The 12,900-nt window shown below is 47.5% G+C and overlaps 1 protein-coding gene across 1 annotated transcript; it reads right to left on the bottom strand.

The window, feature by feature from the left end:
• Positions 1-7,544: 7,544 nt before the first annotated feature.
• Positions 7,545-12,583, bottom strand: PODANS_5_7640 (uncharacterized protein; the record flags this gene model as incomplete). The annotated part of the gene is made up of 2 exons (XM_001904532.1): positions 7,545-11,512; positions 11,572-12,583. 2 exons carry the CDS (start codon positions 12,581-12,583, stop codon positions 7,545-7,547), a joined length of 4,980 nt encoding a protein of 1,659 aa, XP_001904567.1.
• Positions 12,584-12,900: the final 317 nt, after the last annotated feature.

Here is a 12,900-nt window from a genome sequence, read left to right as displayed (position 1 = left end):
AGCAATAGCACCCACCCCAGGCACGAATCCCAGGCACCCGGCTTGGGGTCCGAGGTAGACCAAGCAGATCTGCATCGTTCTCACAACGTGGAAGCTGCTTGGGGACGGGAGAATCAATCATAGCCACTATGAACTGCTCAGATATAGCAACGATGATGACACACAGGTCGATAAGGGGGATTGGTACCCAAGCACAATATACCACGTATGGGAACGGACGACCCCGACCGGTCAGAAATTTCAGGGGAAGTCAACCATGAATGAGTATGTTCCCGACGTTTCCTGTGTTGGGGAAATCGCCGGGATTGTTCCATATGATCTCCGGGCTAACAACAGAATTCACAAACCATGAAGGATTGGTGGCTAAGTGGTACCGTACTGTTATGGGCCTAGGGCCTAGTGTTATTTGAAGGGTTGAAGGACAGGGCAAGATGAGGTGTCTAAGGAGGTGGTTTCAATTTCCACATGGCTTTTCCAGAGGCCGGTGGTCCGGCAAGGTGCCCTTTTCCACATGTATATATGGGAGTCCGCTCCCACTTAACGGACCTGTTTTCTTTTCCTCTCTCCGTCACTTCAATGTTTTATTACAGCCTTGAAGTCCCACTACGGACCCAAATAAGATGGTGGTGGTTATCAACCTGCAAAGTCCAGGCACACAAAGTGTAATGACGCGTAGTCAGAGAATTAGAGTCACAATCACACAAACATCTCCATAAAACCGCCTTCTTTTACAGTGTCGCTTAACTATCGCTCAGTGTCTTTGATAGCTGCTAAAAGTTCCACGATACGGTCTAAAGAAACGTTAAAGAGGCGGGCTTATCCCATATTTGAGCTTCCAGAACTCTCTTGTTCTCTGTCTAGTTATTATTTCCCCATATTCACTTCTCCCTGGATTTTCTACACAATATAGTTTAACTAAGACCATAACTTTATTCGTCGTAGCCCACCTCTCACTGATTCTCTTACTTGTATCACCACTTGCCAGCTCGGTGGCAGTTTTGACCACCTCCAACGCGACCATCTTCTCCTGTAGGCTGTCACAATGGATGGAAAACCTCATCGCCCAACCCGAGAAAGCCCTACCACCTTCCGAAGTCATAAAAGCCGTCGTGGCCACTGACCGAAGTCCCTCTCGGGGCAGTCTTCACAGAGACGCCTAGTATTATAAGGGATTTTCTGATGCACCGGCGGCAGTTGAGCCTTTTCAGTTACTTGTTCATGACATTAGCCATCTTCGAGAGAGCTTTACATTGCTAATGAAGGGTCCAAATATGCTGATCTTACTACAACCATCATTACGAGGACATAGATACCAGAAACCTCTGAGCTAGCAGTTATGTCTCCACTTTCATGTTTACCGTTTCAATACACTATTCTAACGGTCCATTATAACAGACCTATACAATATATTGTATAAGGCTACCATGAGGCAACTAACGCCTGCTACACCCACCCTTTCCAGTCCTATTATCACGGGTAGCACAGGTTGACAGGTTAATGACAGTAGTATTCAGCTAAGCTACAGTCTGGGCTCTATTCCGTCAGGTACGGGCAGGCTCTATTGTCAAGACGTAGCTCGAAGAGCTACAAACAGGTCTCGCGGCAGCGAGATGCAAAATCTTTCTAGTCACATTGGCCCGTGCTCTGCACGTGCCAAGCTCTATCAGTGGATCAACGACGGTCACGGTGCAACCGCCGTGACACCTATTATATTTCATTTCCCCCTCTTTCGCTTCGTGCGCAACTTCTCCGTACAGTAAAGTATTATCCACAAACCAGTCTTCTGCCTATGTTACAGATAAGCTTGTTGTTTCCAACACCTTGTCAGAGATACGCTCAGATATTGTTACCAATCCCTAGCATATCCCTGCATAGGCCCCCAACAGCCTATTGGCCTTGATCAAACCACTAGCAATATGCCGTGCCATCTCAGTTGAGGGCATTCGCAATCTCGTCTTTAACCTTCTGGACGAGCTTCCTCCACTCCTTCTTATTCTTAGTGTATTACTTTGTCGCCTTCTTAACACCACCCTTCAATAAGGACGTTAAAGCCGGAGCACCTTGTGCCACCTTTTGCTTTGCGCCTTTTCCCTTTATCTATATTTTTGCTACTGCCTTTGCTTTGCAATAGTGCATGAACATCCAGACTATCATTTCCATGGAAATCCGACGCAGATTTCGGAAGATATACTGCCAAAAACTGAGGAAGATTTCTCTCCCTATCTTCTACATTCACACCCCTCTATCATCCAATGAACCTAAAGTATATAAGCGCCGACAGAAAATAAAAATCGAAAATGAAACGGGCGGTAAAAAAGATAGGTACTTCGGTATATCGAGCTTATATTTTTAGGTTTTTAGAAAAAAGGATTAGAAAGTATAACTTTTTAGATATTTAACGTAACGTATATTATAAGCGAGTCGTACATATAAGCGAGTCGTACAGTCTCCACCACCCTACAACAACTATCCTCAATTATACCGCAACAACATTAGGAAGCAACTACAATTATATTAGAAACGGCTGAATCAAATAATTCCCCAGCCTCCTAGCAAGTGCGCGCGTTATAGCCAGGCTTGCCGCACACACCACAGCACCGAACCGTCGTACGAGCCCCCCCTGCACTACCGCCATCCAGCTATATTTCTTCCACTACCTCCCCACCCACGGCCTTCTAGTCTAGTAGATCCTGTGCATCTTGCACAGTAAGTGATCCTCCGAGCCGTACACGTGTTTTTTTAGCTCTCCGGCGCTTACTTAATGCCTCATTAGCCTTACGGAGCGAAAAGACCTCTGCCTGTAAGAGGGCCACTTGGTGCATTACAGCCATCGTACCCTTAGTAAATTGATCTATAGCACCTAATATTAAAGTCGGGGAGCTATTTTAATGGTTAGTAATGCGAGTCTTAATGAGCGTTAAGTGTGAGTTAGCTTCTCGGGGGTTTTATGGTGTTTAGAATACCCAAAGGAGTGCCGTGCCCGGCCTTAAGGATAGGGGTATTGGCGTACGAAGCTTTATATCTAGCTTAGAAAGTACCCTCTCTGGATCGTATAGTACAAGGCCAGCACCTATAAAGCTACCCTATATATTCTTCTCCGTTATAAAGGCGAAGAAAGCCTCGCGGAAGGCACAAAGAAACTCGAGCTTACTTACGTAGTTAATATACATGCGCATCAAGCCCTCGATCTAGCGGCCGTACGTGTAATAAACCCCTATACAGAACCTCTAAAAGGGATACGGGTTAAAGGTAACTTCTAACAATCGGTTCGGTGCAGCTAAACAGTGCACAATAAGATATCTCGATATAAATACAAAATGCCGTAAATACAAGCTTGAATTGCATACTGCGGAACTATCTATCTACACTAGCTAGTTCCTCCGTATATATAGACCGGTTTATTATAATTATCACCAGTAATAATGTCGATTATCACTCGTCGTTTATCGAAGGCTAATAATAATCGTAATTATTACCCTTAGCACTAATAATAATCCGACTTCCCTACTTTTCCGTTCCAGTGGTTAGACGGTCGCGCCCCGCGCTCCCCACTTATATCAGGTCCGTGACAGTACGCCTATTTTAGCGGCCCAAAGCAGCCAATATCGAGTGGCTGGAGGAGGTGGGAGGAGTGTGGAGGTATACAGAGCGTAATAATATTATTTTACTAATAGTAGCGCTCGAATTCAGTTAAGTAGTGGCTTTCGTAGCTATCGAGGATCAATAATTAATATTTGCCCTTCGTACGGGACGCTATATAATAGTCGAAGTACTTAATCCAATCTAAACCTACCGGATTAGTAATCCAACTATTATCGGTAATTATAATACACTAAATAAACGGTAAATTACACTCGGTATACTAATTAGCAAGGTAATACTATGCGGCTAAAATAATAAAGGGCGGGATAGCTTAACCGAAGGTATTAACTCCCTAGATTACCGTTACCCATTTACGGTTACTAAGCTAAACTAATTTTACTTTATTAAAGCCGTCCAAAGTTATAACCACTATACTTACGAAAATAATACTTATTATAAACCTAATCTCGTCAAAATTATAAATATCGTTATTTATAATACTATACTTAACTTTAATATTCCGTACAAACGTAAACTACTCGGCAATAACTTTCGGATCCTCGCACTTAGCCCTCTAATAATCGTATCTACACGTAAAACGCGTACGGAACTATAGTTAACGTTTAACGAAGTTATATGCCTAGAGCTTACCAATAGGGGGCGCGTCGCGTACGCGCAGCAGTTAGTTAGCCATATCTTCCACACCACGTAACCTTGGTGGAAAAGCTCGCGTAGATAGCTCAATAATATAGTGAATAATAGCCTCCTCTTCGGATTAAGTAAGCTTCTTCGATCTGGGCGTAGTATCGCGTCGTGCAGGCCGGCCGGCGCGTCGGTTAGAGAGAGTTATAGGTGGTACGTTGTAAAGCTTAGCTATAGCTCGGAGGCTTAATTTTTCGTCCTTTTGGAGAGCCTCAAGGGCTAAAAGTATCCTAGCTTCCTTTAAAGTAGGAGGCATGTTGGGTTGTGGAAAAATTAATGTTAGGTGTAAGGAAGACGCGTCGTGGTAGAGACTGTACGACTCGCTTATATGTACGACTCGCTTATAATATACGTTATTATAAAATAATCGAATATAACTTCGCGTTACTTAAGTACCGGAGAGAGAGCGTAAGCGTATATAGGAGTTTATTGGTTTCTCTTTTATATATGGTGTTACAGTGCTGATTAGCGACTTGAGTGGTTATAGTTCTTATTATTATTACGCGAAGTGGAGATAGGGAATTAAGCGAAGTTCCAAATGTACTGAGTGGGATACTTAAAACGCTAGCGCTATACTTATCGTAACAGAGGCCAATATACGATAAAGAGATAAGAGATAACGTGCGTGATAAGCGAGTGACACAGATAAGCGAGTGACATAGATAAGCGAGTGACACAGATAAGCGAGTGACACAGATAAGCGAGTGACACAGATAAGCGAGTGACACACTTTCCACCACCCCACCATAACTATCCTCAATTATATAACCACAACACTAGGAAACAACGATAACTGAACTAGAAATAGATGAATCAGACGATTCTGCAGCCTCCTTGCACGTGCGTGCATTATGGCCAGGCTTGCCGCACATACCACAGCACCGAATCTTGGTACGAGACTCCCCTGCATCACCACCACTTTGTTGATTTTCCTGGATTACCTGCTCACCTACAGCCTTCTGATCCAGTCGATCCTGTGCCTCTTGTATAGGAAGTGACCCTCCAAGCCGCACACGTGTATTTTTGGCTCTCCGTCTCTTACTAAGCTCCTCATTGGCCTTGCGTAGCGAAGAGACCTCTGCACGGAGAAGAGCCACCTCGTGTATTCTACCCATTACTCCCTTAAAACCCTGCTCCTAAAATAAATCATCGGCTAGTAAACGATAATAAAGGCATTTGCGGATAAAATACTGCATCCTGTAAACGCTGCTCTCACAATCAATAATGTTAGACCGGGTGCGTAAACAATAGGTAATCAATGGAAGCTTGATACCCAGTACAGGCAACGAGCCAAGTTAAGTCAATCCTGCTCCTAGTTAGATTTCCCTTACTTTATTAAGTTAGCTGACCTCACCAAGTTTTCCCGGAGTGATAAGGGTGAGATTTAGGGCTTGCACAAACAACAACGTCACCACCGGGACAAATATCACTACATTGAGCGGGATAAGACTCGATAATATCTGGGATCAGGTAAATATATGGCAGGCTTGACTTGCTTATTAACTTGTGAGATATATTACCTCGAGTTGTGGCTTGGATGGACAGCTAGGAGCTCCAGGTAAGTTGGAAGATGATTGCATACAGATGAGATGGCCATGACCATCACCATGACACTGCTGTACCTTCCAAACCTCCTAGACTGCTATGCTGGAGATGGTGGTCCGATTAGCTGCCGATATCTGGTGCAACTTGAGAGCCAGCTGAGGTATTGGGTCGCTTCTTGAACAGAAAATGGCTGTGGTGCGCCGTGATAAAATGGCACCCATAATGTACTTTCTGTTGACTTTTATTGCTTTGTTGGCTTTGCGCCTTTGACAGGCTGTGCCTTGCCTCCTTTGCCTGTGCTTGATTGCCTTTGCTCACATCTCTAGCTTTGAGCCCACCATGTATTTCTAGGCTCACCATGTCCCTCATTTCCCATAGATTATTTCAATACCTATCATATCTCCCACACTTTCTATTTCTTTTTGTGGTGTCCGTCGCGCAGTGGAGGCAGATGGGTAGTCTGCAGCCTCATTGCAATGTTGATGTGAAAAGTGGGCTGCCAAGCCACCCTGCTACGGCCCGTCCCGCCCACTCCTGCTGATTATCTCTTGGCACGGTACCAAAAGACTGCACCACCACCTACACAACTTGTTTTTGAAGGACTGATGATGCCGTAAAGTTGCGAAACACAAGAACGTGCTCAGTTATCTAATTATAAGCTCCTTGCATTATTGTGGGTTAGAATATACAAGTAAGCGTTGCCAGGGCAGGAACACAAGAATTAAACAAAAATTGAATAATAATAAAAAAGCAAAACTTCACGTTCAGGGATTGGACCTGAGGTTCGCACCAGTCATTTACCCACTCTCCCCCAAAGGGAGTGGTCCATATGAAATGCAAGAAGCTGACCATTGCGCCAAGGGTCATGTGCATCAGCGCGTCTTTTCTTATTGGGCTACATGGTTGACCTAATATATAAACCCTCTGCAAGTGCACACACTAAATCTTTGCTCAAGCCACTCACACAAACATCGCTCCGCTTGAATCATCATCTGACCAGTAGACACCAAGAAACGGCTTTCCAGGCCGAGCGTTATTATTGCATCATATCCTATCCTTCGACCGGTGACTGATCCCACTGCTTTGAAAGGCGTCGGTCAAGGCAGCAGCCTTCTAGGGATGAGGGCTGTGCCGGCGTTGCCATAATACACTCACTACATCGAGAGAAGATGAACCCGCCAATTGCCAGTTGCCGGGATGGTGAGTGTTTAACCACAACACTCGTTGCTGTCACCGTTATCTAGCATCATCACTCACTGCAGGCAGGGTTTTGATTCTGCGCTTTGGCCTGACGTCAACAGATCCTCAACCAAGGTCACCGATCTCAGCACTACGATTCATATTCATCATCCATACCAGCAATACTAATCTGCCGCAAAGAGTTCCTACAATACAAATCGCTTCCTTTTACCACATTATCTACTCGCCAACACCTATCAAAGATAAATCCATAAGTGCGGGCAGCATCTAGTTAGTAACAGATTTGTAGTTATAGCCACCTTACTCGAGACATAATACCGAGAGACCTGACACACTAATGGGACAGCGGAGCTAGTTCCGCCCCTCTACTATGTACCTACTACTTCGGTCTGGCCATGTCGACACAAGTCCGCGCTAGAAATATCCACCGCCAGGTTATAATTAGCTCCCTGATTGCCTATTTCTGTCAAATATTGGATACACACTGTGGCATCATTTCCTTGGACGTATGGAGATCACGTTGTTGGCACCCTCAGCAAACCCGCCCTCACACCACTATTCCCTCCATGACTACCCGAAGCCGGTGACGCCGCAGAAACATCAACCCTTTCCTCAAAGTCAAACCCTCCCTTCACAATCGCCACATCACCGTCCTTTGCAAAAACCACGTCTTGTCCCCTAGCAACACCACCAATCATATGCCGCACTCCCGATAACCAATCATACGGAATGAAAAAATGCCTGGTACATGACAAGGATTGGCTTTTCGCGTCGTGGGTCTCTCGCTGTCGTGGTGCCGTGTCGTTTCCTGGGAGGCTCGTCGAACAAACCCAGGAGTTGGAATCCAAAAACACTAGCCTGCTGCGGTTTCCGTGGCCCTGAATTCCAATTACGTGTGCTATTCTGCGGATGATTTCTTCAGGATAGGATGCGATAATCCCGCTGGGCGCTTCAGTGGGATGAATCAGGCAAGGAGTTGGGCTGACTGTGACAGTTGGAATCTGGGTAAGGTGATCCTGTGCTGAAGCAGCGGACGATGACAATGCTGGGGCGGGAGCTGCCATCAATTTCCTTGGAGTCTCTGGCATGGATAGGCCTTCTCGAGACAGATCAAAGGCCAGAATCAGTTTCGTATCCGCCGATCCATCAATCTCCTCGAGCTCTATCAGCATGTGTGTTCCTTTGACTCCATAAAATAGAGGTCTGCTTTTGAGCTGCAAGCCCTCAACAGTAATCCCCAGCGCGATCCTCAGGACGGGCATGGCAGACCAAGCATTCCAGGGATATACGTCGACACTTGTTGATCTGACACAAACAACATGCTCGGATGACGCTGGTTGCTGTACCCATATTCGTGTCCGGCTTTCAGAGTCGTATGTCCTGTGTGATTTCTCGGCGGTGATCTCCATGTCCCACAGATGATCAGTGGTCCTTGTTGAGAGGATAAGTTTCTTCGAGGGATAGCCAGCAAGAATATGCGTGATGGTATTGCCGCCATAATCGGGCCTGATGTCTAACAAGCATTGATGTCCTGCAACAGACTTCATGTCCCCCAAAGACCACGCCAAGACTCGGTTTGAGACGCAGACGCTCAAGATCGTTCGAGCCAATTCAACCCACGACAAGATCTGAACAGCGGCCTTGTGCGAATAGAGTGTTTCTGGCAGTTTTTCACCTCGTATATCATGGAACGTAACCGAGCCATCGTCTTTGCCACAAATGACGCCGTCTGATGTGATCGCAACACATTCAATCTTGGCCCGTTGTTCAATTTGTGGTGTGTCGTTGAAGGTGTTTGATGTATCCACGCTGACGTCGTCTTCCATTGAACCGGCAAGGAGGACTGGGGGCATCCACACATTACACTGTGAGCCTCGCAGATCAGCCAGATTCTTGCCATCTAGGCTGAAAGCGAGGCTTTTGATCCAGAGATCAGATGTCCGAACCTTGTACAAAAGCTTGAGTGTGTCGAACTCGAAAATTTGAATGACCCCCCCTCCACCACCGCCAGCAAGAAGTCGTCCATCTGCACTCGCACTCAGTGTGTGGCAACTGGCCCGTTTCCTCTCGATTTCGTGGTCACTGAAAGGATCAATGATGACAAGATCCCCGTCGAGGTACGATGCTGCGAGAAGTTCAATATTCGGATTGGGATTGAACTGTAAGGCTTGAATGGGGTGCGCTGCAGTTTCGCCATCGACAAGCTTCTTGCCACAGTAGCCGTAGAACTGGTCATCCTGGAGGTACCAAAGAACTATGGGCTTACCGCTGTATGCAACAGCCAGCATCTTGTGTGCTATGCCAACGGATACGGCGGCTGGGACTTGACGAATGGCCTCACAGTCCGTGTTATGAGAATCATTTACTCTGACCATGGGCCTTTTGCTTGCTGATCCCTCATTTTCAATATCCCAGGACCATATTTCGTTCTTGCTGGAAACAGCGACCAGGTGATCTTCATCAAACCAGAGACCAACGCACTTTCGAGGAGCCGGGAATGTTTGAAGCAGCTCGCCAGTCCGAATGTTCCAAATCCGGATTGATTTGAGGCCGCAGGTAGCCAAGAGGTTGGAGTTGGCCTTGAATGCAAGTTGCCTCACTAATTCACAATGGTTCAGGCTGCGGTATTCCTGACAGGATGTCGGATGGTACAGACCAACTCGGCCACCTGTCACTCCAACAGCAAGAAATTCCTCCCCGTAACAAATTGCGCTCGTTTTCTCTTGTCGAAGGTTGATACAGGACAACCGGTCATCCCATTGCAGGTTGGCAAGTCCCACGATGGAGATTCGCTTCCCATTGGGACTTGTATCGTGTATGGCAGACTGCTCAGGGCAGAATGGTAGGATTAGGGAGTAAATAGCAGAGGGGGACGTTAGGAGCGCAGCGGAAAACTTGGCGGCAATTCGCTGAAGATCCTTGGTCCAAGTCTTCATGCGCTGTAGGTCTCTTCGTAAGGGCGATCGTTCTGCCATGCATCTCTCAGTGTAAGTTTTGAGCTCCTTTGCGGACCGCACCATGGGTCCCAAACTTTTACCCTGGGCCGTGTGGTCAATCCAAGTCAGGATGTTCGCTTTCAGGAATGTATCCAACAAGGACAATAGATCGTTTCTGCTCGGGTCGGCTTTGGAGAGGTGATATGAGAATGCGGTGCACGCATAAGCGTAAAGCGCTGACCATTTCTTAGTTACTGGCTGGCTTGTGCTAAGACGTCTTTGCATTCTTGCGGGACGAAGCTCATTACCGGTAAGAAAGGTTAGACACACTTGGGCCATGTTTGTATGCGCCTGAACTCGGTCGATAGCGAAATCGGATCTCAAGCCCTCGTCCAGCAGAAATTCTCGGGCTGTTTCGTGGATGATTTGTACTCTCTGGAGTTTATCAACACTGACAAGCTGACCACAGAGTGCTGCAATTGTGTCTTGAAGCTGGGGAAACCTATCCCTAAGTTGGATCTCCAAACAGACGTTTAGCTCCAGAATGGTAAGGGGCCTTAATGCGCAGGTCGTCCATTCAAGGACCGCCTTGATGATTGGCTTCCCTCTTGTCTCCCGACTCATTGTTTCTAGAGCCCTGTGATACAATTGTTCCATTCCCCGCGGCACTTCATCGAGAACCTGCTTCACTGCTTCTTCGCTGAAAGTATCTGCTAGCTCGTCAAGGACCAACTGGGTCCACAGGAACGAGCCTTTGGACTTGTCGATAATTCGTTTAACCAATCTACCGCGACTCTGATCATCTTCAGCGATGATGAACTGGGCTTTGCTTGTCACCAGCCGCTCAATATCCGGGAGCGTTTCTTCGGTGGAGATCTGCTCACGAAGAACCCGCTTCGGGCCAAGGGCAGTGAAACTCGTTAACAGCTCGGGTGTTTCCCGACTTGTAACCAGAATCTTCAGTGGCTGTGCGGAACCGTCCATCTTGCAGAGAATTGACTCAAACAGAGACTTGGCGTTGGAGCATTCATCCAGGGCATCAAGCACCCAAAAATGCGGCTTCGACATGGCGGGGAGAATTCCCGATATGAACAGCGACCTCCAAATGCTACGCTCGCTCTCCAGGTCAAGGTTGGGGTTTGTCTTCTGGAGCTCGGATAGCTTAGCAAGCACACCAGCATCCTGCATGGCCATCTGGAATGCAAGAGTACGCAGACATGAGCTGAGTTTGGATTTCGACTTTTCGCTGTGTTTGAAGAAATAGTAACTGCATGGACTGCCAGCCTCGAAGATGTCGTCGATGGCAAATCCGGACAGTACGGTCTTGCCGGTGGCAGGCTTTCCATCAATCCAGAGAATGGATGGGCTGTCAGAATCCGCATTCTTCCAGTTTTGATATCCGCTCTTGTCCAGTAACCACCGACATGTACCGTCGACACGCGCGTCCTGAACAGTGAAGAAGTCATCATCGACGTTATCGCTGATGGAGAGAAAGTCGGCAAGATCCTGAATGGTGCTTTGCTGTGTTATTTGTGCGGCTGTCAGTTCTGACTCATGATGTTAGCATTTGCTTGCCAAATCTCCAGATCGTGAGGACGCCCCATACCTGCTTCTGCTATTCCACGTATGGAGGAGGCGAGGGCGTTCCTTAACGTCACGTAGTTCGGATCAAGTGGTGTGTCGAATTTGCAAATGGATCGGTGGTCAGCGTTTATTGGTATTTGTCTTTCTTCACGGTACCCCAAGGTAGCTGATTCTGGATCGACAATGAGAGTGCTGAACCCTTTGGCTGCAAGCTTTTGTGTCTCGTACAATGACCACAGCTCCACATCGGCCGAGTATTGGCGGAATTCATCGTTGATGCTTTGGATAGCCCCGGATCCTCGAACAAGGTCTGTCACATAAGCGGGTGCCGAAGAAGCAACTTGAAGGATATTCTTCAGGAGCTTTGCTGAGTCTGACCCACGATGCGGTGTTCCAAGAAAGAAAATTGCACGGACTCGAGCGGCGAGTGCCTGGTACAGCGGGTCCTGACGCGCCAACATGTAGGTCTTCTTAACGACCAGACCACCCATGCTGTGGCCAATCAGCACCAAGTTGGTGTTACTTCCATCGATATGTGGCGATGTCGCCAGATCACCCAGGAAGGCCTTGCCAATGTGGTGAACGTTGAGGCAGTTATCGTTCCTTTTCGTCCAATCCGAATTGTAGCCATAGCTGTGAATCCGAACATTGGTAAAGGCAGGGTCTTTCGGCAGCCACTCTGCAGGCCAGTAATCCTTCAGCGATGTTGTTTTGCTCCATGTCTTTCTCGAACCTCCTCCAAGCCCATGTACTAATACTAAATCGAAGGTTGGGCCTGGAGGTGCGTGTAGAGTGTTGAGCCCGAGCGGCCCTTTCGCATCATCCACCCCATCGTCGACGATTGTTGTTGCGCGGCTGAGGTCGGAGCCTTCTGGAGAATGGGCGGTCAATTGTCTGATGGGAAAACTGATGTCGAAGGTGCTCTTGCGATCCCTGCTTCGTCGAAATCGCCCGAGGGACTGGGATGAGATTCCTGTCAGCACATGATTGCTAAATACCCCCAACGTGTCGCGACAGAACATTGAACTCACCATTTTCAAGTCTCGTGGCTCAAGAGACGACAGTCTTTTGTTGCGTCACCCATGTTTTTCTTAACGAGTATTGTGGTGGCCAGAAGTCGCTACAGAGAATGCTCCTGGAGATGTCGTGACACTCGTGGATGCGCGGAAAAGAGGACTCTGCGACATGGACTGCACAAGACTCGTGGACCATCTCGCCGGCCGTGGCTGTGGCACAGCACCATTGGGCTGCACTGCTGCAGGTTCGCGCCCGTGCTTCCAGTCCCCTGCCCTTACCTCCCGTGCATCCTCATATTATTGCTACCGTTCCTCCCCGCCCGTTGATTGGCTCA

Source organism: Podospora anserina, chromosome 5 (genome assembly GCF_000226545.1).
Source record: "Podospora anserina S mat+ genomic DNA chromosome 5, supercontig 9".
Classification (NCBI taxonomy): Eukaryota; Fungi; Ascomycota; class Sordariomycetes; order Sordariales; family Podosporaceae; genus Podospora; species Podospora anserina.
Note: the sequence above shows the minus strand (reverse complement) of the source record. Positions and strands in the feature narration are given on the sequence as shown.